Genomic DNA, 25,851 nt, shown 5'->3' on the forward strand with positions numbered 1-25,851 from the left:
TGACAGCAGTGATTCTTACTGCTGAGGACCATGCACACAAAGACAGTGCAAAGAGGTGTGAAGGGCAGTGCTGGTTTAGACTTGACTGCTTGAATTCATCATACTCTGTTCACTGATTATTCAGCTTAGCCAATAAGTGAATTTGATTATTCTCTTGCTTGGCTTAATCCACTCATTCATTATTCAGATTTAATGTGTACCATATTAAGTGTTCATGCTCTAATATAGCTTTGAGCTGTTAAAAAACCAACTAACCCACCAGACTACATAGTGCCACTTTTGAATTTTGCCTGTAGAAACGTTAGCAGCCATAATGAGGACATTCTTCTCCCTTTTCCAGCAAGTAAACTAAACTGGGCCTACTGAACCACAGCATGTCTGTGCTACTTAAGTCTCCATCCAATCAACTCATTTTCTCTCTGATGCTGAATCACAGAGTTTAACAACTATCATCTGTCAATAGATGTTCCAGCAGTTCAAAATACAGAGGAGATATGGCTATAGGAGGGTGTAATTTGCAAGCACTTTTTCAAACCTAAGATACTATGCATAAATGTTTTCTTTCTAAAGTAGTTGCCTCCATTTGAAGTTGAACACTTGAAATTTAGAAGGTGTTAGAGCTATAGACTTCCTGGACAATCTTAATTTCTTTACACATGCACACTGATCATTATTCAGCTTATAATCACTCTCTACCTCTCATCTCCCTTTGTCTTCTGCGAGACTTTTGTCTTCCTGTCCAGGCTGGGCATGTTTTAATGTCAGGTCTGTGTAGTGAAAAATCACAGTCTTGATTCTTGAAAGGATGAATGGAGAATAAATGTGCTTCAGGAAGTACTGTAATTTCGGCAGCTGAATACTGCACCTTTGGGAATTGAATTCAGTTCTTTTTGCCCCGGGGAATTCACTCATATGTGATATTAAGCAAGCTGAGTGTTACAAAATCACCCATTTTATAGAGCAGCATCAGAAAAATCCAGTGATGAACATGAGTGTTCTGTCCCACCCTCTAAAAAATTAATAGTTCTCACTATAATATCTCTTTGACTTCAATGTGTGATCTATGATAATACAGTCTCTTTCTACAGAAAACTTGTTAAAATGGTTTCTGAAAGAAAAATAGTTTGTGTTCAGACATTAAAAATAGTCCTCTTGGGACATTTTTTGCTATCTTCTAATTTTTGTTCTTGTAAACTTAAATGTTTTATCTTAATCTTCACTTTATTCTGACCAAGACATTAAAATACTGTAACAAAACAGAATACATTATGAAAGATATAGTAGAAAATTATGGAAAACTTTTTCACATCTGGATTTTCAGACTTCATTCAGTGTTATCAAAGTTTAGATCTACTCAACTTTTCTGAACAAAGGGGAAAAAAAGTAGTCTCTTATCAAAGATATGCTTAAAGACATAATAGGTACTGAAAAAGCAAGTTGTTTTCTGTCTTTCTACTCTTCAAAGTAATTTAGATTTTTTTTCAAACTGTTTTTAACCTTCCTCTTTAGTGAATTAAATAATGATGACATCAGCTGCATCTTTTTGTCGGTGCAATGCAATCAGTATGAGCTTCTTTCTTTCTGTTTTTCTCCATCTGTTGAATTTTTTTTTTCCTTTTTCCTCTATGGTTTTCTCTTTTCCTATGACTTTTCATTCAACTGGAAGCTTCATGGTAATTGTGGTGGTCGCTTGTCTATGGTGACATCCGTAACTGAGCTTTGTGCCGTGGGAACACAGAGGATATATGGTTTTCAGACTCAGCATTTGTAGCCATATATGTAAGCTGTTCCTGCTGCCAGATTCTTAGGGACCACCACAAGAAGAGGGAGGGAAGGGTTTCAGGAACCACCCACAGTGTCTATATGCCTTTGCTTTAGGAAACGTGGATATAATTAAGTCTCCCTTTTAGCTGTGCTGAGAAAAATATTTCAATGAAAAAAATGTATTTATATATATGTGGTTTGAGTATATGCATTGATTACCAACTGTTGAAAACACGGTGTGAAGAACATTTTCAGAAGGAGAACAGGTGGAATAGTGACATTAAAAGATTGATAGTGAAAATGGTCTTTGTAAAATACTGTGTCAGTATTATTTTGGACTGTTACAGACTGTGGGTAACTGTTTAGAATACTGTGTTTTATTTAAATTAGCTAATGAAACTATTTATTCAAGGCTTTTATTGTTTGTTGAAGTGCTGTAAAAAATAAAAACTTGAGCTTCCCCTACTTCCCTGTCTCTCCTCAAACTGATCCTTTATTCAGTTATATATATTTTTTTTTTCTGCTTAACGCATGCTGTACAGTGTTCACCATTCTGGGTTGCTAAATAGTTTCATCTTCTTAAGCTGTTAATCAGAGTAAAATTGATGGATAGAAGTTTAAGGCTTTTTGTCATGGGCATTGTTATACCAAAGGAAAGAGTGGCTTCTACTTAGAGTAGACTGGAAGGAGTGTTAGCTTTATATTCTCTTATCCTTAATCACCATAGTGGAGTTGGAGCAGAGAGTATAGCAGTTTGGAACCCAGTTGTCAAAATGTGTATCAAGCATTTTATACTTTAGTAGTAATGGTCAGAAAGTGTGAAGAAAAGCAGTACTTGGAATAGAACAAGCACTGAGAGGCCAGTATAGTTCTTAAAACTTTTGGCAGTTACATTAATTAACTGGATACCCTGTTTTTCTAAAGCAGCAAGGAGAATGTGTCTACCTTTGTTAGTAGCAAATGCAGAATCAGAGGAATGGCTTGGGTTGGAAGGGACCTTAAAGATCATCTAGTTCAACCTCCCTGTGATGGGCAGCGACACCTTCCATTAGACCAGGTTGTTCAAAGCCCCATCCAACCTGGCTTTGAACACTTCCAGGGATGGGGCATCCACAGCTTCTCTGGGCAACCTGTGCCGCTGTCTCACCACCTGCTGAGTAAAGAATATTGGATATAAACCTACCCTCTTTCAGTTTAAAGTGATTCCGCTTTGTCCTATCACTTGACATGCCCTTGTATAAAGTCCCTCTTGAGCTCTCCTGTAGACCTGCTTTAGGTACTGGAAACATCTTTAAGAATAATACAATGTTCAGAGAACCTTCAGAGAAGATGCTCTTTTTTTCAGCTTACAGTACTACTACTGCAGTACTGTACAGTACTTCCCCCTGGAAGACTAGGTTAGAGCTGATCTAATTTAACACTCTCTAATTTTCTGTCTAAATGAGTATTTAGACAGCAAATGTGTTAAATCAGGTGTTTTCTCATTAGCTGAATAGTTTTTCTTTGGTATCTATGATACCAAATGATACCTATTTAGATGCTTTACAGGCGACACTTGCGATTATGTGCCAACACAAATAGTAAGACCGGGTCATTACAGAAAGGATATTACCTTGCATTTAATATCGATACATTGCTTCAGTTTTTTTCTTTGTTCCTATCCTCCTGTGTTGACATGAAGTTTGGGAAGCAGTGAAGTCCTTCTTGTCGTGGTCATTAAATACTAAAATAATTTTCAAACGCATACTAATCTAGTAATCACTTCCTCTATATTGTAGCCTACTGTAATCAATCTTTAAGGCATGTTATTTTTTTGTTTTAGTTACTGCATTAATAAATTGTATTTTATCAGTTACACAGCAGTTCATAAATTAAAGACCCCTCAGCCCAAAATATTACTACAGGTAAACCTATGTTGTATATTAGTATGTTTTTTATTTACTGTATTTCCATAATTATTGTTTACTTCAGTTTGTCTAAAGGCTTCATACAATTGAAATGAAATTTGGGAGTTCTGTGGTTGTATAGATATACTTAGCTTGCTATTCATGGACTATTATTCCTGACCTCCTAGAGTTACAGGAAACTCTTACTGGAAGATGTGCAATTTCATTTCAGTTTTCAGTCTTTTAAGGTAAAACTTTGCAAGTTCTGTACTTTGAGCATAGTAAACTGTGTTTACTTCTCAGATGTGATGATATTCTGTTGAGGGGGTGGGAGAGTGCTGTGTGCTTGTTTTTTATGCTTGCTTTTCCCTAGTTGTTCATACTTAAATCCATGGGAAGGTGATCATTTAGGTTCTGGGCAATGTTTCGTTATTTCTGATCCTGATCACAGTATTAGGGAAGAGGGGCACTTATTTTTTAGTTTTCTTTTCAACTTGTGTTGATCCATCTTATTTTCTTTCATGTCAATGTCTCTTTTCCTGCTCGTGTTCCTTCAACATGTATTCTAACAATAGATAACTCCTGCTGTCCTTTGTCACTCTTTTACTATCTGCTTTTACATCCTTTAAAATTGGCTATTCTTGTTTGACTGAGCTCACTCTAATTTATATAACTAATTTTGTAGTTTTTCAGACCTTAGCTGATTTCCTAACAGGAATAGATCTAGTTCTTCGGGGAAGTAGTTAATCATTGTCATTTCTGCTTTAGTTTTTAATTCTTGTTTTCCACCTTTTTGTCCTGTGATGTTCTATTATCTATACTTCTACTTCAGTTTCCTTGAGTTTTCCAACACTTTTTTGTACCACTGGATATGAAAATCTAAAATATGTCGACACCTAGGGATTTTCCATTTCTCGATTTCTCTTGGTATTCAGTTGTCCTCCAAGATGCCCAGTGTCCTGCTTACTCAGGGAAGTCCAGTGTCCCCCTTTTCATTCACCATTTTACACTCTTGAAATTGTACAAAGATCCTTTCCAGCCAACAGTCCAAAGTCCTGTAGTTTTACTTCTCATAGACTGTGCATCATGTAGTTTTGAATCTAAGCTCATGACAGATGTCTTTTTTTATTTTAATATGAAACACCCATTCATGAGGACTCCAGGGTTAGAATCGGATTATTCTGATTATTCATGCTACAGCTTGTCAACTCATTGTCTGATCTTTTTTCCTATGCTTGTGGGTGCCACTTGCACAGACAAAAGTTGGTTCTTTAATTGGACAGTTCTTGTGTGGTAAAGTGGAATTGTCTGCAGTAGTTCCAGTTCCAGAAAATTAGGCAGTTGTTTAAATAACTTCAGAGCTATTGCTATTTGTGGGAAGATTTAGTGGATTATGCAGGAATAGGCTAAGATGAAGCTTGATCTTGCCCATGGTCTCTTAGACTGCATAGTTATAGTTTCTATGCAGGTAAGGAAGAAAAGATATTAAGACTGTGCTGTTGCCTGTAAGTATAGCATAAGGCTACATACCTGATATTGTAGAACATGTTACTTATGGGTATTCTTCCCAAAACTGCCAAATAATAAAATTATCTGTGCCTGAAGGAGATAGCACCTATTTTCCCCTACTGTCTTACTGAGATTAGGTAGATTAGGCCACCTGCTTACAGCAAGACTGTCATTTATGGCAGATAATAAAATTGGTATCTATCTGTTGCTTCAGGGAAGTTGCGTTGCATTTCCCCATGGTTTTCTGCATCTGATGGTAGTGTTCCTGTTGCCAATTAAGGGACCTTTGTTTCCAGAAGTAACACCAGTTCCAAAGTTCAGGGTTTATCAAATTTGAAAAAAAATGCGAATAATTCACAACAATTGAAAAAAATGTTTAGTAGACATTTATGAAGTTCCTGTAAAAGAACATCCTAATATTGTAAACAGTTCATTTAGAAATAGTGACTCATCTTACTAGGAGAAGGGGAGAAATACAGTATGATCTTGTATAACTACAGAGTAACAACTACAAAAGGAAAGAGTGTTGAGTTCAACAGGATGCTTTTGAGATACAAAGGGTTAAAATGATAGAAAACAGAATTGTTCTGGGGGAGGGAAAGACCTCTTTCCTCTTCCACACTGGAAATGTAAGAAAGACATTGGGCATACTGCAAAGATAAAAACTGTATAGTGCAGAAGGAAGCAGTTTTCTTCCACTGCTATCATGTCTAAACAATTCTGGATACAATTTTAATTTGCTAGTGTTGTTGAAGTCTTCACAAAACTTGTTTTGATTTTTGTCTCATGCTTCCTTGAAGACTCAAATGGTAAACATTTGGACATAATGACGCAAACAGTAGGCTATCAATCAATCCCAGTTTTCACAGCATTGTTGTTCATTCAGAAAAGCTGTGTGAACTGACCTCTTTCTACAGCAGTGTCATTAGTTCTTTCAGAAATAAAACAAGGATCAAAAGGACTTCCAGGATTTTTCTTTTAAGACTTGCTGTACTGAATGATTTTGTAAAATTAGGATCAAATGTTTTCAATTAGCTCTCAGCTTTTTTTAATGTATATTGTAAGAGAGACTACATATTAATTGTGTTTGTTCTTCCTCAGTTTTCTAAGCACTGACTTCCAGTAAATTAGTCAAACAGAAAATTGAATTTAGATTAGATTTGCCATGTAGGCACCTAATTTTCATGCAAATGACAAATAGGGCAACAGAAGGAGGTAAATGTATGCAGTGTGAATGTCTTTGGATAGACATGAAATATGATAGGGCTTGCTCTGTGTGAGGTTAGAATTAACTTGATGTAGGGCTTACTGTGGGAGCTGGGGCAGCACAGCACCATCCCAGTCCTTGCTGTTCCCATGGTGAGCAAACTTAGGAAGCCTTTGCTCCCCATGTCTAGCTAGTAAGTCTGACTGCTTGTGCTCTCTGCTTTTTAGTGCTGTGGAGGTACAGTGTTGAAATACTTTCCTAGGCCACCTAAATTTAGAAATAGAACAAGCCTTGGTCAGTTCAAGACAGTTTATTAGCCACACTTTCATCCTACATGGGTATGAGAGTGTTGTGAAGGGTTAAACGTCTTGTAGAGTGTAGGTGTACTAAAAGATGTTTAAAAGCTCACCAGTGATATGAGTTCTAGTCTACTGTCTCCTCTGCTGTGAGAGTCATCTTGCAGGCCACAACTAAACTTCAGACCACTACTTAAGCTATTCCACCCTTCGTGTGTCCTTGACTCAGTGGTACTTTCCGCCTTGGAGGAGGTCATCATGTACGTCTCCTTTCTGGTATGAGTCATTATTTGTGCCTGTTATCCTTTCCTAACTAGACCATCTGCTTGGGTTATCCTTCTGCATCTGACTTTCATCTGAGTGACTGCTGACTTTGATTTCTTTTTTTTTTTCATACCCACAAACACCTGCTTTCCTCAGTTGCTGTTTTTTTAAGTTGGAGTAGAAAGGGGTTTTTCTGTGTTAAAATTGCATACCTTTTGATTTAGTAGTCCTTTTTGATCAAAAGGGGTGCAAGTCCAGAGGTTGGCTTGAGATTATAGAATTAATAGTCATTACTACAGAATTAATTACTATAGAATTCATTTGTCATGACCACGTGGAAAGGTGCAAATAATCTGAGAGTTAATGACAGTTAACAGCTGTGCTGTTTATATGGTTTCTTGTTAGCCATCTTGATTTCTAAACAAGTTCTTTGCAAAGTCAGAGAGGACTTCTGTATGTGCTGAATGTTCTGGCTCGCTTGGTCTCGAAAGAAAAGAGAAAACATAATGGGGATCTGGGGCTGGTTGTGATCTTTCTACTTAGAATTTCTCAGGAAACAGCAAGCATAGCTTGGTTTTAAGGATTTCTCCAACATTGCCTCAGTAGACTCTACAAGGATTATCCATTTGTTAGCTTATGAGACCTTTGCCCCTTTCCTAGTGGCAAATGGGGTGAAATTTAGTAAGTCCAAATGCCAGACTCTGCACCTAGGACAGAGTAATGCAGAGCACAGGTATAAACTGGGAGAGGAGCAGCTTGAGAGCAGCCCTGCAGAAAGGTGCCTGGGGGTGCTGTCTGGCAGCAGGCCTGGCAATGTGTCCTGACATCCACATCCTGGGGTGCATCAAACACAGCACAGCCAGACAGTCAGAAGAGGTGATTATCCTGCTGTGTTCAGTATTGGTGCAGCCTCACCTGGAGTGCTCTGTGTAGTTCTGGGCCCCGCAATTTAAGGATGTTAAGGTACTCAAGTGCATCCAGAGGAGAGCAACAAAGCTGGTGCCAGGGCTGGAAGGTGTGTGCTGTGAAGAGCAGCTGAGGACTGTCGATCTGTCTTATTTGGAGAAAAGGAGACTGGGGAGTGACCTTATTGCTCTCTACAGCTTTGTGAGGAGGGAAGTACAACAGGAGGTACTGAACTCTTCCCCCTGGTATCCAGTAATAGGACATCTGGGAGTGGCTCAAAGCTGCCCCAAGGAGGTTTAAACTGGACCTTAGAAAGTATTTCTTTACTGAGAAGATGGTCAAACACTGGAACAGGTTTCCTAGAGGGTTGGTCAATTCCCAAGCCTGTCAGTGTTTGAGGCATTTGTACAATGCCCTTAATAACATGCTTTAACTTTTGGTCAGCCCTGGATTGCTCGGGCAGTTGGACAAGATTATTATTATAGGTCCCTTCTAATAGTCTGCAATAGTCTCTTCTAGTCTAGTCTTTCCTCTTGTATCCAACAACTTTCCTAACATCACAAGAGGAATGTGCTTTTTCTTTGTAACTTAGAAGTGGTTTCTGGGAGTGCACAAACATGCACATTCAAAAGGATAGACTGTAGGAAGAGGTACAGCAAATAGGGAAATAATCCTGTTTTCTTGAACAAGCCTTTGGAAATGTGTTCAGCTTCAGCTACATTTCTTCTGCCGGCCACCCAATAAGTTTTATTAGTATCAGACACCAGACTATTCTCTTTAAATTTTTCAAAAAGCCAATGAATTTATTTAGGCACAATGAAGTTTTTTAAGTCTATCATTAGCTGTAATAGTATGAAATAGAGAAAGTAAAATCCTCCACAGAGCAAAATAGCTTTTTTGAAATTTAACTTACTCTGTTTGAAAATTGCAAGCCAGCTCTTCTAAAATTCTCTGGAGAAGAGAGGTGGGTTTTTCATCCTAGAGTAGTCTTCTCTTCCTGGGAACATCAGCATCCTACCACCAATTTCCTGATGGAATGCTATGTATCTGAAAATCTAGGCAGTTAAGAAAAGACTATGGAAAATTACTGACAGAAACTCTGCCCAATTTCTAGTAATCTACCATGTATGTGAGTTCTAGGACAACTGTTGGGATCAAAGCATCTTGACAATATTTTGCTTGTGTTGAATTTTCAGTTTTAAAATGAGTATTTTTTGTTTCAGCAGGAGACCTCAGGGTCTTTATGCACTGTACACGTGTGCAATGTATTCCCACAGAATTTATCACTTAGACAAAGGATAAGGGAAGAGAGACAAAAAGGAAGGAGAAATTAAGAGGCACAGAGGGGTGACGTGGCTTGTACCTGGTCACACTGAGGTCAGTAGCAGAGTTAAGAGTTGGATTTTTTTGAATCATGATCTAAATCAGTCTGTCTTACTACAAAGGGGCCACAGAGGTCATTCAGTGTGACTGACCCATCAAAAACTTCACAGAAAAGAAATGCAAAAGAAACCTTTTTTCTAGTTTCTCATATATCCTTGTTGACAGCAACAAGCATGTCAGCAACAACTCAAGTACACAAAATAGACTTGCAGGATATTTTTTATGGTTAGTTTCGTAGAAAATGTGCCAATGCCTTTAGTGTTGTAACTGGTGGAAGAGTAACTGGAGATGTGGGTCTACCAAAACTTTCAGGAGACATTAATAACCTTCTGAAGACCCACAGTGTGAAGTTCTCAACCAGGACACTGCAGCACACAACCAGATTTGGATGTTGTGGTCTTAGTGTTTTTATTTACACTAGTAAACAGAAGAGGGCTAGAACATATGTGATTTGTGCTATATGACTATCAGCAGTTCTCTGGCATAATTTTGGTCAAGGGCAATTAATACTCTCCCAGAAAACTTGAGCAGTGTTCATGGATTAACAATCTGGGGACTATTCTCAATATGCAGTAATGGAGAGGGAGGTAGTTTGGCTGAATAGGCATGAGTTATTTTCTGGCACTTGCCCTGAGGTTCAGAGAGTGAGTTCTGATCCATTTTACGAGTTGCATCTATACCTTCAAATTAGGTATATTTTGTGTGTCTTTGGTAGTTGGCTGAGTAAAATCATTCCCATCTTCCTTGCACCTTGATATGGTTTGAAGCTGGCTCCCTGCCAAGTCTCCAAACCTCACCACAAGAAGTCCCCTCCCCCTCCGCAAAACCAAGGGAGAAGAGAAAAAAAAACCAAGAGAACCGAAACGAGAGAGAGACAGCTAAAGCAATATATATAAATATATTTACACTTATATTACAATTATATACAATTGAAATATATATACAATTTCAAAAGGGAAAGGGAAGGAGGAAGGGAAAAAAAGGAACAAAACCAAAATAAAGTATACACGATCAATAGCCCAAGATCTAGCAACTGAAAGAATTAACAAAAGAATATCTTACTACTCTTCTTGGGACAACAGAAAGTCGCGCTGGAACGACCGCCAGCAACCTCTGTCTCCCAAGGTTGGCAAGGCCTTTCCAGGCCTCACTCCCAAACACAACAGACTCAACAGCAGGGAAACCTGCACCTCCAAAGCCACTGGAAGGAAAGAGGGGCGAAGGCCTTTCCTCCTTTCTTCTTATGCCCTGGCTTATGGAAAAATCATAGGGAATACCAGGTAAATCTGGACACTTGGTTACAAACTGGTCACCAAGGAAGGCCTAGACTAAACTACCACACACCTCTCTTGCAATCTGGTTCTATTCTGCCTTGATGCATATAGGTATAACCTGATTTTTCCAGGAGATAAACCTCTTACAGGGCTGGAAATAACAACCTGCAAAACTAAAGGACCTATAAAAAATAATTAGGAGAAAAGTAGCAGTCTTACCAATAATGTATAGCAGAGTAATCCACTAATAATACTATGTACTATGTCCTACTCTCTTCTCTGAGGATTCAGCAGCACCTGCTAATAGTAGTTGTGCCCTGTTTGAATACCTCATTTTAATCAGAGATTTTGGTAACTTCACATCCAGTGGATAAACAGTGGATAACTTTATATCTTATTTTGCACCTGTAGCCATTTGGAGAATATTTGTAAGAAAACTGAGTTAAACTTATGTCAAAGCCAAAGTCTTATGCAGTGGCTTGACATGTGCACAGAGATGCTACAGTCAGTGAAGATTTGAGGGCTCTTGTGCTCCTTGTCCTTTTTCCTGATGGTACCATCACCACATTTACAACGACACAGTGCAGTGGGTGTCTGCACTTTGGGAAACTTCCGTAAGTCTAGTATCTTTGTGCAAGCTGTTACTAACAATTTAAGCCAAGAAGCCAGATGTATGGACCAGATACACAAACAGATGCCATTCTGCCACTTGTGATGTTGGGCATCAGTATCCTCAGATGAAAGGGGGATTGCAAAGCCAGTTCTCTTTAATGAACTAATACAGCCAAATTAGGTGTAACTCATTTCAGAGCTATGTACACACAGTGTTTTGTCCACATAGCTAATGATTTCTAGTAATATTCCTAACTAATTAATGATACTAACTTAGCAAACTTTGTTTGCAAATGCTGTATGTCTGTGTTCTTTTATGGATCTGGTTTTCTACTATAAAATGGAAAAATACTTTCTGAACTCTAAGATAAAAATACTTAAGTTGTGAGTCAAACTCTCATTAAAAATAGAGATTATGTGATTATGAGTTTTGCAGCTAACTCTCTTGATATTTTGGAACGGAAAAACTAAAATGAACTTCTGATGAAAATTCACTTCCAGTTTTAACTCTGGCCAGGTAGCTGTTTTGCGGAGGGTTGGTTAGTTTGTTAGTTTGTTTTAAACTTTGTGTTCACTGTAAAGAGCCCTGCAGGTATTCCTTTATTTCTTTTGCCACTCTTTCCTGAATTTTTCAATACTAAATTTTTTAATTTTACCGTGATAGAGATCTCTAAATACTTTAGTCTGATAACTGTTCAAAAGAACTTAAAGTACATGTATAGAAAAAAAGATATTTCATGTGTGCAAACTCTACTGCCTGCTCATTACAGAATTTATTTTTCAATGAGTAAGGGCCCGGAAGAAGCTAATGTAAGTATTTTAGCAAGGGTTTGTATTTCTCTGATAAACAGCACTCCCCTTCTGTTTGTGATCACAGGATGAAAGCTCTCTAAGCTTGTATATGTACATTTTTACTGCTACATCATGTAGTGTGCTCTTAAGATTGAGATCTCATTCCCCAGGAAGCATTTCTGTCTAAGATTAATTGCCCTTTTAAAATCAGTGTTTGATGTATTCCTTTGGCTATATCCTGACTTGCTTTAACCCTCTTTGACCTGACCCCACTCACTATTACCGCCGTGGCTGAAGCAGAAATCCTTCAGCTTGATGTATGCAGTACAGACTTGAGCCTGTGGTTTTTCACATCGATGGATTCAATTAGCTGAGTTTTTACTGATCAGCTTAGCAGAGGTTGAAGAATTTGTCGGACATGGAACAAAACTGTCCGTAGTTTGGACATAATTGAATAGCTCATCTCCACTTTCACAATTGTTTGCTTGTGAAGTTGTTTACTTTGTTAAATAACATATTCCTGGAAGTAACATTTTTTAAAAGGAAAAACCCAGTTTATTTTTCTCTCGTTAAATGGGAGAAGGCACAAAACATGAAATAACAGCAATTAAGCTTTTGATCTGTATATGTTGCTCATCACTCTTCAGCCAAATGTTTTTAAACTGTAATTATGTCCAAATGTCCACTTTTGAATTTGATTTATTAAACTAAGCAGATAAACTAACAATTAGCAGTATGGCTTGAAAACAAGCGAATGTGCCACTCTCTTCTATATTGACAAGTGATTTTTCAGAAACAGTAATCCTTCTTTGCCTTGCTAGGAGTAGGTCATCATTTGGTTAGCTGAAAAGTTCTTTATAAGAGATGGACAGCTATTAGAATCACAGAATATTTGCAGGCATGATGTGAATTATAGTAACTTGAAAATGAAATAAACTAGAGGTTGAAAGTTCAAGAATGCCATTAAAACCCTCAAAAGTGTATGAATGTGCATATGCTTAGGGAATGTATAGTATGATTGCATAGAGAATTTGTTATTTAATTGATTGGCATAATAGTATTTTGAATACAATGACATTATAAAAGTTCTCACAAGCTATTAGCAGCAGGGTCTTTTACAGTAAGTTGATTTGCTTTAGGCCAAACTTCATAGACAAAAATATTTATCAAATGGGGTTTGTTTTTGTTGTTGTTTTTTTTTTCCTAGAACAACATTGATCACATTTAGCTCCCTAGCTGTATACAGAGATAGTCCTTATTTCTGAAGGTCAGCTCTACACAGTTAGAGGGAAGGGCAACCTCAAATCTAATTAAGGGCATAGTGCATGAAAGGGTTAACTTATTTTAAGTCAAGATGCCTGCTGTTCAGAAAAGCTACAAAACTCCTAAAAGTGATTTATCTCTCCCTAAGCAATGGAAAATATATCATGGATGAGTTGGCCTCAGTTTGTCACGCATTCAACTTTTAATGCACACCCTGCCTGTTCCTCGTACATATTAATGTATTGTGTGCTTGCTTGTTACATGTAGCAGCAGGACGATTTGCATTGAACTTTGTCACTTTATCCACATGTGCATGGCCAAACTTAACACATTGCAGAAAATTGTTTTATAAACCTCAGTCACTAACCCCAGTCTTTCCTAAACTAGCACAGGTTTGCCAGTTCAAGGCTGAGGCTAAGGCACTGATGCTAAGGAAGAAGGGTTATAAGAATATTTCCTAGGAGTTTAATCTTTTTTTTTTCTTTTATTCTGCTTGAAGCTAGAGTTTGATGGGAAGCATCTTGGGCTCAGTCTTGTAAGGTCTTCTAAAACCTTTTAAATACTAAAATGTCAGATGTTTAAGAGAAGTATTTTAGTGTTCTGTCATCAAGCCCATTAAAAAACTTCTATGAAATATACGAGAATCAAAATAATAATAAAAAAGCAACAACAGCAATGTTTAGTTAAGTAAAGCTTTCATTTCCATCCTCTATCTTCTTTTCCATTGAACCACATGAACTCTTTTACGGAAGGAAAAATTCCCTTGGTTGTCTTAGACAGCATTACTGTCAGTAACTGTTTTGGGGAACTGTTAAAAATAGTCTGCTCAAACTTAGCCTACTTAGCAGTGTTTGAGGCCAAATTCTCTTTCTCTAAAAACTTTTTCAATTGACTTTTTCAATAGAAAAAAGTTTTCTAGTTCATTTACGTGCTTTCTGGCTCCTATGAGATTAGAAGTGTAAGCCAAGTTCTCGTGAACTGCTCCGAAGTGTAATAAACTTGGTAATAAACTTGCTTGTGGTGACTATTTTAATCCACTTTTTTTTGTTATGTTTCAGAAATGTGGCTATCTAACCTGAGGATAGACTTGAGGTAGAAGATGACAGGAAAAAACAAGAGAGGAAAAATTGGATGGAGAAGAAATGAATCAAATATTTGATTCCACCTCAGTATTTAATTATATTTGATGTCAATGATAATATTGCATATTCATCTACTTCCATTTTGGGGATAGAGGAGGCTAGGCATTTGCCATTTTATCCAGGGGATATAATCATACTAAGAACTGTGACAAAGAAGCTTTTTTCCTCTCCTTTAAGTTACAGGTTGAGATGTTTATGCCACAAGAAGATCATGTAGAGATCAACCAACTGGCCTGTGTCAAAACCATGTAAAGAAATAGAGCAGTAATTAAAGCTAAATCAGTGAATATGGTCTTAATGGCAGTCCCTATTCATATCTTGCCTGGAGTTGGGCTTTTGTAGTCCAGTACTCTGCAAGAACAGAGTTCACTGAAGTTGATACAGGTCTAGTTCTATCGCAGCGTTTTGGACAAGAAGCAGTATTTCTTATGAGGGGCTCTGGTAAAATGACATCAAGACACTGTAAGGATTATATTGAGATATGTAATATAAGTGACAAAACACTCCGGGATGGAGAGACTGATATGGCTAACTGTTTATTTTGGAGAAGAATTTAAAAAAAAAAAAATTATTTAGAAAAGATAGGTTAAGCAATCTTGCTCTGTTTTCTGTGAGTTGTTCAGTAAACGTATTAAAAATTAGCATTCCTTTTAAAAGAAATTTTTAAACAAAATATAAAGTTGTAGATTTTATTTGTCATTAGTTGTCGTTGAGGGCAGGAACTTGCCATAGTTTACTGCTCTCTGGGATATCTGAGCAAATATCAAGAATATCCTGAGCCGAAAACATCCATTTAGGAAAACAGTGGCCTTCAGCTTGAGCAATTGAACTCACATTACTACCAATGATTACAATAAGTGATATTGTCTTGTTGCTGATAGTTAACCAGATCTATGTGATTGCTTATTTGTATTCATGTTGGCCAGTTAGATTATATCCAGAAACTGAAATTCTTACTCTCCAAACTTTGTCTTGTGTTTGGAGCAATGTTTATTCCATATACAGAATCATTTTAAGAAAGAGACTTGTTCTGACTTGTTCTGAACGGTGCATTGACCATATATTTCTGTGTTTTGAGTTCTTCGCCTGAAATCAGCTTCAGTGGCTTTTACCAGGGCTGTTGAGATATACAGGCAGGAAGGAAAAGTCAGTCCTGTGCTTTCATGTCACATATTCTAAAATTTTTGAGGTCAGAGGAACCTTTTGTTGTGGCTAGGCTATTTTAGAGTTGGCTTTGCAGAATTTTTTATGTGTTCTTGCTCTTGGTCAGAGGATACTGAACAGTGTATCTGCTGATTCGATCCAATGTATCATCTCTGTGTCTCTTTAAACTGATAGTTACTCAAAATTAGAGGAGAGGAAGGAAATAAGGATTTTGGTAGTAGTTTATGTGTGGTCAAAGTGAGGTTAAAAGTATGTTAAGATTGCTAAGGAAAATGAGTCACTTCTAGCAATAAAGCCTACTACTGTGACAAACAGGGTCGTTTTTTCATAGGATGGAATTCACAAAAAAGTAAGGAAGGCCTGGGGGCTACTGTGAAGCTTCTGAAAACTCCTACTAAGATTTTATTCCAATTTAAAGAATTTTAACTAAAAAAACCGCTGCTCAGTAGAATGTGTAGTAAACTTAGACCTTGAAGCTATCACTTCTTAAATGTGAAATATATCAGTAAAGAGAGCGTAAGTGTTCTGTGTCTGAAGTACTTGTGCTGAGTTCATTCAAAGAGCAGGTGATCATTTTGCTATGAAATTTAACCAAAATCAATTTTTTTTATACAGTTCCCGTACGTAGGTATTGAGCTCCTCTTAGTACTCAGCTAAGTAAGTAAGATTTGTTCAGAATACAAGTATGTTTTTCTATTTGAGACCTTTATATTGAGGTTGTCATTACTGTTCAGTCAGAACATCTCGCCATATTTCTGTACTTTGGTTACTTTTACACCTACACATGCCAGAAACAGATTGGAGATATTCCAGTTAGATTAGAGTTTATGAATGAAAAAGACTGAAATAATAGGTTTTAACTTCTAATATTTTTTAAAGATACTGAAGAAAAGCAATGCTTTAGTACTTGATTTATAGATGGTTTAATTCATTCTATAGCCAAGCTTGCTTACTAAGGAAAGAAATATTTTGCCATAAATTGAAAAATATATGGTATCTGGCTATAGTAAATATTACAAAAGTGATGTGGAAATGTTCACAAATACCCCTTAGCCTAGTTTTTTTTTGTATTTTATGGGCACATGAGATTTTTTTTGTAGCACACATAATCATGAAGCTTGTTTTGTTGTAAATGGTACCCCACTCATTGTCAGTTTTAATATTGGACATTAAAGCTGCTTTCAGTTTTGGACAGGTTATTATTAAAGAGGTGGATGGTATTCATCAGTTTTAGGGCTAGCAGGTGAAAGATCCCTGTACCAAATGGAACCATTGATGACAATATTGAGGTTTGAGGGTTTTTAGAGATGCTACGTACTTAAAATTGCAAAAAATGAAGTATGTTTGTGAAGTACTTGTTTGTTTCTATTCTATTACCAGTGCAGAAGTCACTGGAGGAGTACTTCTTTCTAGACTATGAGGCTTGTTTGGGACTGTCTCCTCTCTGTATGTCCTTTCCCCTACAGAGGGGAAAGATAATTCCAGCTGCTGTTCAGTGCTTTCTTACCACCTGTGGTTACAGGTTAGAACACAGTCTTTGAATTTGCATGCTAATATAGAGTAGTCTTTTGTAAAGAATTGCACATATGTATGTATGTGTCACATATGTGATCCTCTGTGCTAGACCAGAAGCCTTGCTCGAAGAAGAAAATTTTCACTTTTGCTTGCCGGAGACTTATCTCTGCCCAGCTTTGGCTTTAGGCTTTTAAAATTGGGTCAGCCATATCTGTCAGTAACAAACTTAATGGTTGCACATTACCTTACTCACACAAAGCACATTACTGAAGCTATGTATCTGTAAGTCATTTTCTAGGGATCCTAAAGAGCTAGATTAAAATCTTCCCAGTGAAGATGTTGGTGTGTGTCTTCAGATTCAGAGATGTCCCAGGCACCAGGTGCTGAGCATATGCTGTCAAGGAGTGCTCTGGCGTTTCAAGATACTTATGCCTAAGGGCCTGTTCTGCCTGGTAATCTGAGGAACAGGAGAAGTGGGAAGGAAAGCAGCCACACCACAGGCACAAAAGGAGAACTCTGCTTCTTATAATGCTAACCCAAGAGGACTTTTCCTACAGTATCATATAGCTATTGCCAGTAATACATTTAGGATCATCTAATCCAGAAAATATGATGTATTCTGAAGATAAGCAAGCATCTATGGCTCACTTCACAACTGAGAAAGCTGGAATCTAGTTATGTTACATTATTAAAATGCTGCTACTGCATGACACTTGGTTGTATTTACTCCTTACACATTTAAGTATCATTGTCCAATATAGTTCCATGGCCTTGTATCATGCAAGGAGTTTGCTTGTAGTTTGAAGCACTGAGTTCTATTTCGCTATTTAGGGCTGTAAAGCCAATTTTGTAAGTGGTGCTGCCCCTGACTATGGGTGGGTTCTGGGACTTGCTATGCAGAGCACTTGCATACAGAGGATTCCAACTGAGTACTCCAGGGACACTTCTGCTAAATCCTGAATATCTTGTATTGTCTGTCAGTGAAGGGATTTAAGCCTGCTAGATTGTCCTGATGGGTGATTGCTTGAGGCCACACATCGAAAGGGAGGTATTTCATCCCACTAAGGAATTTTAAGTGGTACATCACAGATGTAGTCTGTCTGAAGGAGCTGATCTTGTGTAGGTGAAAGGGAGAATGTCGCTGCAGCATTGGTGAGCATTGAGGTCTTAATCTGTGTGAAAAACTGCTGAAATAAGTACCTCTAGCAGAAGTAGTGCCTTCTCACTATGGTGCTCTTAGGCACTTGACTGCGTCTCAAAACTAAACCAACCTTAGCTTTTCCCTCCATCTTCAATTCTTTCTTTTTAAATAATAAGGTAAGTAATAATAAGGTGTAAAAAATGTATTTAAAATGCAATAATCTGAATTGATGCTGAATAAGCTCATTTTCCTAATATTGAGTGGTTTACTTTGCAAGCCATAACTTACATAGCTAAAGGGAATGGAGAAACTTACTGTGTGATACCATGACATTGCGCATCTTCCCACCTTCTCTGAAGACTACAGATTTTCTTTTTTGTTCTTTTGCTGTATCTCACTGATCCCTGAACATTGAGGGTTTTTTAAGTAAACTGAGGATTCACAACAGCAAATATTATAGTAGTTAGGACATTCCCCTTAAAGAAAGGAGAGTGGACTCAAGCTGTCTCAGGTTGAGGAGGGCTTTGAGCCACTGCCTCAAGAACTCTGTTGAGATGCAACAGGCCACTCTCTCCTGCTTCCTTCCAGCAGATGCTTATCTGCAAAAGAGATGCCTTTGCCAATACTTTCTTCGGCTGGATCAAGGTGGTTTCCTGATCAGGAACACTGAAATGACTGAGAAGCAGATCTCTTCTTAAGCCCTTTGTTTTAGAGGTGCCTGTTTCTCTCCATTTTCTGTACAGTGGAAAACTCTTCTGACTTCACATGGTACGATTCATTAGCCTAGGTCAGGTACCTACTTAAAGTGTTGCAGCCTTGACTTAGTGTCTAAATTAAGTGGTCTGAAATGTCTCAAAAATGTCTTAGTACATAATGTGTAAGCATAATTACCTGCATTCTGGAGATGGAATATTTTTAGGTTTTGCCAAAAAGCTTTGCCATCTGTGCTTCTCTCTTGCCACTAGTGACTTTTGGGGGCTATACTATCTTCTTTATTGATGGAGTTCCACAAAGAAAGAAAAGAAAAATCGTTTAATCCTGGGACAACAACTCTGATATTATGACTTAATTGATTTTCAACCTTTTTTTTTTTTTTTGCAAATGCCAAAACAGTGTTTGTTATTTGTCCATCACGTCAGTAATGGAGTGATTCTGATTTTAAGTAGTCATTATGTACACACACAATAAAAACTTCCTACAAAACATATATTGCTATGCTTTTGTTTTTCTTGTATTTCCACTTCATCTTATTTCTGATATTAATTTGCAACAAAGTAAAAGAAACCATCTTAGGTCATGTGATACGTAACATGATTCTAAGAGGAAATAAAAAGTCGATGTTACTGGAAAATTTGAACTTATTGGTTTTGAGGAAATCATGGGGGTTTTAAACTACATTACTGAATATTGTAAAATGGGTATTGACAACAATGATATCATCAGGTCTGGACTCTGTGCACTATGATGAGCAGAACTATTTGCCCTAATTTTCATAGGCCTGGTCCAATGACATAGAGTGGCATTAATCTTTGTAATCAGGTGTGGTGGTTTGGGCTAGGCCTTCCTTGGTGACCAGTTTGTAACCAAGGAAGGGTCCAGATTTACCCAGTATTCCCTACGATTTTTACGTAAGCCAGACTATAAGAAGAGAGGAGGAGAGGCCTTCGCTCTCTTTCCTTCCGGCGGCTTGGAGGTGCAGGTTCCCTGCTGTTGAGTCTGCCGTGTTGGGGAGCGAGGCCTGGTTAGGCCTTGCCGACCTTGGGAGACAGAGGTTGCCGGCGATCGTTCCGGAGCGACTCTCGGTTGTCCCAGGAGAGTAGTGAGATATCTTCTTTGCTAACTCTTTTGTTCTTTAGTTACTAGATCTCGGGCTACTGATTGGGATATATATATATATATATATATTTTATTTTAGTTTTGTTCCTTTTCCCCTTTCCCTTTCCCTTGTGAAATTGTATATAAGTGTAAATATATTTATATATATCACTTTGGTTGTCTCTCTCTCGTTTTCGGGTTTTTCTTAGTTTTTCTCCCTCTTCTCCCTGAGGTTTTTTTTTGTTGGGGGGGGGAACTTCTGGTGGTAAGGTTTGGAGACTTGGCAGGGAGCCAGCTTCAAACCATATCATCAGGTCATTTAAATCTTGCACCACTCATTTAAATACATGTTGTGTTTAGCAACTTGTACACTTTGTAGATGCATTTTGTCAGTTTAAAAAGACTTTTTGTTATCAAAAAGAATAGAATATGGGGTGGGGAAGAAGAGGACAGCAGTTGGTGTATATTTTGTGATTCTATTAAATCTGTAAAACAGGTGGATGAAGCTTTCATGATAGCTAGCAAGTCACCCAGAACCCAGATGACAGTGGAAATGGATAAGAATTAGACAGCTGTTGAGAAAACAAGCATACTTATCAGTAATGTTATTAGTGTATTTGCTGTTGACAACTTTGCTACAAAAAGTCTAGAAGATATCTGTTGGAGAGAGGCTCTGTATTTGATTTAAAATCGGGTGTGTGACTGAAAGCATGAAAGTTGAGGAAAGTTTGGGTAAATGTGACTTAAGTGAGAGTTTATGGCCCCTAGTAACAAAAAGAGGGAAGAATGTTAAAGTAAAAACAATGGATTTTTTGAAAGAAGGCTGTAGTAAATACAGAATTGGTAGATAAGATCTTTTTAGTCGAGCCTCAAGGGGAAAAGGAATTAAGGAGAAGTGATGCTTTGTCAGAGATAATACTACAGCACAAACAATGCTAATGCAGAGATTTAGACTTTAATTAAACTGTAAATTCTTCATTTACCTCTGAGACTTTCTCAGTTTGCTGAGGAACAGAATAAAAGACTTGTATGAGAAAGGGACAAAGCTGGGTAAGGAGCAGGGAATGGGACACCCAGATTAACTGCATTTCATTTCTAAGCAAGAGGCATCGAGTACACGCACATACATAAAAAACACTGTGTCACGCAGTAAAAGAAGAGCCAAAGAAAATGTTTATCATGTATAAACCTTTCCTCCAATGACAAGAAGGTGATACTGAGGTTCTAAAGCATTTAATCTATTTTTTACAAGTTCTTGCTAAGATGAGTCTGATATTCATAGGATGCTAGCACAGTGCTAATGCCAAAACAGCATTTTGTCATCTGTTTTTATGCAAATTAGTGTTTTCTGAAAATTAAGTAATACTATAAAATGTAAAAAAAAGGTCACTAACTCTGACCAGTTTAAGGAATACCATAGGTAGGTTTTCATTTGGAAGTGTTAAGTACATATATTTGGAGGTTACTTAGATATTAGGAATATTTAGGTGTTCCCTAACTTCTGAATGGAAAAACTGGGTTTCCAAGATCTTTTCTTTTGGAGTTATACTCTTGACAATCTGACTGGTAATGTTTCAGCCCAATAAATATATGTTTTGGCTGGAAATACCAGAAGTTTGTTTTTAAATTACGTACTTCATTCTTCAGATTTGTCTGCAATAAAACCAGAAACCAGCAATTGTTTATGCTTAATTTAGTGCAATAATGCATATATTATGCCATTCAGGGAATCAAGAATTTGTACAGAATATACTGTATGTAAGTAACAAGTAACAGAAGTATAATGCTTTAATTTAAGCAAACATAACTGTCTGCTCTCACAGGAAGAATTATTACTAGCATGAAGTCAACTGCATATTTAAGGATGATTCTTCCCAGTGTAACTTTGTGCACTGGCATAGGTACCTGGTTATACTACAAACTTCTTCAGACAGCTGTCAAATCATTTTGATTATCAACAACTAGACAAGATTTTGTCTAATTATAAAATAGAAATTATGCTGCAACTGGTGTGGTTGAATGAAAGAGCAGTAACGGTACCTTCACCTCTAGATTCTTCTCTCTTTCATGCAGCTCTAGGGGAAGATGGTGGTTTGTTCTGTAATACAGACAGTGAAGGGGGGCATAAAATGCCAGTTACTAAAGGCAGTGATATTTTTGACCACTGAATGTAGATTTCACTGTGGTAGGTCCATGTGAGAATGCCATAGTGTAGTATAAAATCACTAAAAGGTCACTGCCTACTTTCCCCCCCTCAACCATTATTTGAAGCATATTTTGTATACTCTTCTCATCTCAGGACTCTGAAATAAATATTCATTTTTTGTTGTTTTAGTTCATGTCATGACAGTTATGTCAGTTGCTTTAGCTGGTTCCCATAATTTGAATCAAAGGATCAAAGTACTTGCATCCTCTGGGACAAGTATAAATAAAAAGAATTGAAATATTCTTAGAAAATATTCTTGTCATACTGGGAATCATTTGCTAATTTAGCTTTTCCAAGAGATGAAACTAAGTGAGAAAGAGTTGATGCCAGTTCAGCCCTTGGAGTAACTCTGAAATTTTGCTAGCGATCTACATAAATTATTCTTAGCAAAACAAAATTACTTCAAGAATATTACAGGTATTATATTCATATGCCTTACAGCCAGGCCAGGTGGATATGCCTTAACTGGGTTGGCACCAAGCTGTGATCACTGTAGGGAAAGAAAAAAAACAACCTTACAACTAGTAAGGAAGAATAGCGTTTTCATTAAGTTTCATTTTAACCCACTTTTTTCTTGGAATTAATTTTAACTCAAAGTTTCTGGTTTAGATGATAGAATCTCAGCTTTCTCCACATTGATGGTTCCTACTTTTTGTTCTGTTAAATGTTAAATTCTGTTAACACCAGTTAAATTTACCATAAATGAAGTTTGAGTAAATGTTTAATTTTTCTCTGAACTTTGGATGGTATACTAGTAGTTTATCTTTTTTTTTTTTAATTAGATGGAGAGCAGAAGACTCAAGTGATGATTCATGGAATTGAGCCAATGCTGGAAACACCCATTCAGTGGCTAAGCGAACATATGAGCTATCCAGATAATTTTCTCCACATTAGTATCATTCCCCGACCTACTGATTGAAACTCAACTATATTCGTATAAGGATCATTCTCAAGCTGGAATTATAAGGGCATGTCAACTTCTTGCTTCTGTCAGTCTTGACAGAGGCAGCCTGACCAGAAAAAAAGAAACCAACAAAAAGCCGAAACAAAACAAGAAGTCCTCACTGCTGTAAGCCAAACAGGAAGAGAGATCCTGTCATCAGATAAGGGCAATTGGGCTGATCTTATTTTGCATCACTGCTGCGTTTGTTCACTGCTATAATTAAATCAGTTGCGATATGAAAGAATTTACAGGACTTCTGCAAGTCTGCTGTTTTCTTGTAAAATATAATGAAGCTGAAAACTGTCAGCCGAAAAGCAAATGGAAATATGTCACTTGATTGTATTTCTGATTAACAAATAAACAGGGCTGTTTCGTAAAGTGGTAGTGTTTCAGCTTTGAGGGTGGAAACACTGGTTCGATTTTCTAGAAAGTTAGACACTGAGAGATTCGGTTACCAGTAGCTTTTTGTAAAAGATCAAATTACTGTAAATCCATCTTTCCTTAATGAGAAGTTCATGTTTACAGTATATGTATTGGTATGCAAATGATCTTTTAACTTTGATAACAAGCAGTGAGAGATTTTAAAGTAAGCCTATGAGCATGTTTTTTCAGTTAAAAACATGCACAACTTAATAATTTACAAATACTTTTGATTTGTATGCTGTCACTGAATACTCTAGTGTGTTTATTATTCAAACCGGTTTTCATAAACTAGCAATGATGTAGGATAATTTGTCTCAGGATTCGTCATGGCATTTCTTTGTGCTCATCTATTTTTTTTTCCTCCAAGAATATTTTCTTAATTTACTTTAAAAAGTTTTTTTTTTAAAAAAAAAAGAAAACTAAATGGATGTTGCAAACAGGATTGTATCCTGCTGTTTATTTCCATAGACTAGAAAACAGTTAAATCATAAAATGATGAACAGATTGCTTTTTAATGATTTTGAATTTTGGAAAGCTGAGGCTTTTCCAAGCTAATACTTCCTCACATCTGTGGTCCCTAAGCAATCAGTCCGAAATGTGGAAGCTTCTAATCTCATTGCACAGATTTTTCCTTAGTTTAGCAGATGTATTTTTAGGTTATTGGATCGTTTTGGTTTCTAAATGTTTGTTACCATTGCAGATGCTACTAGAACTCTACCAATTTTTTTGTTACAGTGAATTCATCAAACTGTGCTCTATTGCTTTGTCTGCAGTTTGTGGCTGTTTGTGGCACAAAACAATGTTTATAGTAGACATATTATCAAATATGTCAAATATTATCAAATATAAAGAAAGCATGACATTCTTCTTTCAAAAATAGTGGCTGTTGAAGTTTCTACTCACAGTCTTGGCTTGTAAATGTCCTGGTAACTGCCAGTGTTGTTCCCATTCGTTTCCATGCTCCCTTTATGGTAGGATACTTACCTGTATCTGAAAAAGGAAGAAAATGAAAAATCAATCAAATGAATAATAACCTCTTTATGAAGCAAGAGGGGAAGGATCTCCATGGGTGAGGATAGAGTTGAAGCTAAGAAGAGCCCTAAGGGCAGAAAAAGTCAGTAGACAGGTTAGATAGTGTTTTAAATGTTAACGAGGAAATAGCATGAAGGGAATGGAAGGGAAAAGGTACTAGTGAAACAACCTATGCTCTATTCTGCAGGACATGAAGAATTTTTAAAATAAAACAAACCATGCTGATCTCTGTTTATGCAGAATTGAAATATAATATTCTTACAGAGGGATGATTTGGTTGAGTTATTCTAATTTCCAGTTTTGTTTGGAGTTTTTGTTACATTGTTGGATTGGCATTTCTAAACTTCCTTAGGCAGACATATCTAAATATTTTGGGCAATTTCAAAGTCCTCCCAGTGGATAAAGCAAATATTTTGTAGAGTCTTCATATTTAACAAAAGTGTCTTTTGTAGGCATAATTTTTCCATTAATCAGGATAAGAGGCAATACATGTAAAAAACTGTAGAGATTGTGTTTCCTTTGTTTTAAGGTAAACTGGAGGGAGTCACCGGCTATTTTAATATGTTCTACACCAGCATTTTAAGTATACAGCTCTTCTCATGACCCGTATTTGCCAGTAAATCCAACTTTAAGGCCTAGCATGGAACAAAAAACATTTTGGCTTTAAAACATGTTCTTTCCTCTTACTTTAACTATTTAAACTTTATTAAAAAATAAAACAAAGTTTGAGTCTGTCTTTATTTCCAACTAAATAAAGATATTTCTCATGGAGTGACAAGAATATTTAATAATACTTAATAAGTAGAAACTTCTTAAAGAGCTGGTTGGGTGAGGTATCTAAACAAAAGCACATCATCACAAAAATGAAATGGTATCTTTGCTTTACCTGAGTTAAATCACATTTTTGTAGTTTCTTTTACTTAGTGTGCCAATAACAATAGAAGATGTGTTGTGGCGTAATTAAATACTTCACTTTGAAATTCTGTAACTTCTGGAAAAAGATCTGGTCTGAATTGGTCAGAATCTAAAATAGTGCTCACTAAATTAATTGCGGTAATAAGGAAAAGTGCCAAATACATCCATGCACACTCATCAATATTTAGAATTTAAGTGTAACTGGTGAGCAAGTTAAATCATAGTGTAAAATGCACCAAAATACAGAGCATGTTGCCGTCTACATTGTATTTCATGTTTGGCAATGGCTACTTTTGATTTTTGAATGTTCAGTGAAGAAAAAGCGAATTTTCTAATTATTTTTTTGATACCACTGGTTGTCAGCCAGCATACACGGTGATGCCTTTTCTTAAAGTGGTT

The 25,851-nt window shown here is 36.9% G+C and overlaps 1 protein-coding gene across 5 annotated transcripts in view; it reads left to right on the plus strand.

Annotated features, from left to right (window-relative positions):
• The window catches only part of ATG5 (autophagy related 5), a 74,903-nt gene extending 49,643 nt beyond the window's left edge, over positions 1-25,260 (plus strand). Inside the window, exons 8-9 of one of the 5 annotated variants that reach the window (XR_003535974.1) lie at positions 9,056-9,209; positions 22,922-23,032. Coding sequence is in view for 3 of the 5 variants with exons in the window: in XM_027694018.1 (XP_027549819.1) it covers positions 22,922-23,058 (137 nt within the window). In the remaining 2 variants the exon portion in view is untranslated. Of the gene's footprint in view, positions 1-9,055; positions 9,210-14,214; positions 14,249-18,706; positions 19,326-22,921 lie in introns of those variants that run through there. The other 4 variants (XR_003535976.1, XM_027694033.1, XM_027694018.1 and 1 more) reach the window with 4 other exon arrangements.
• The last annotated feature ends 591 nt before the right edge of the window (positions 25,261-25,851 follow it).

The sequence above is a fragment of the Neopelma chrysocephalum genome, unplaced genomic scaffold, assembly GCF_003984885.1.
Source record: "Neopelma chrysocephalum unplaced genomic scaffold, ASM398488v2 Primary Assembly neopelma1_23, whole genome shotgun sequence".
NCBI lineage: Eukaryota > Metazoa > Chordata > Aves > Passeriformes > Pipridae > Neopelma > Neopelma chrysocephalum.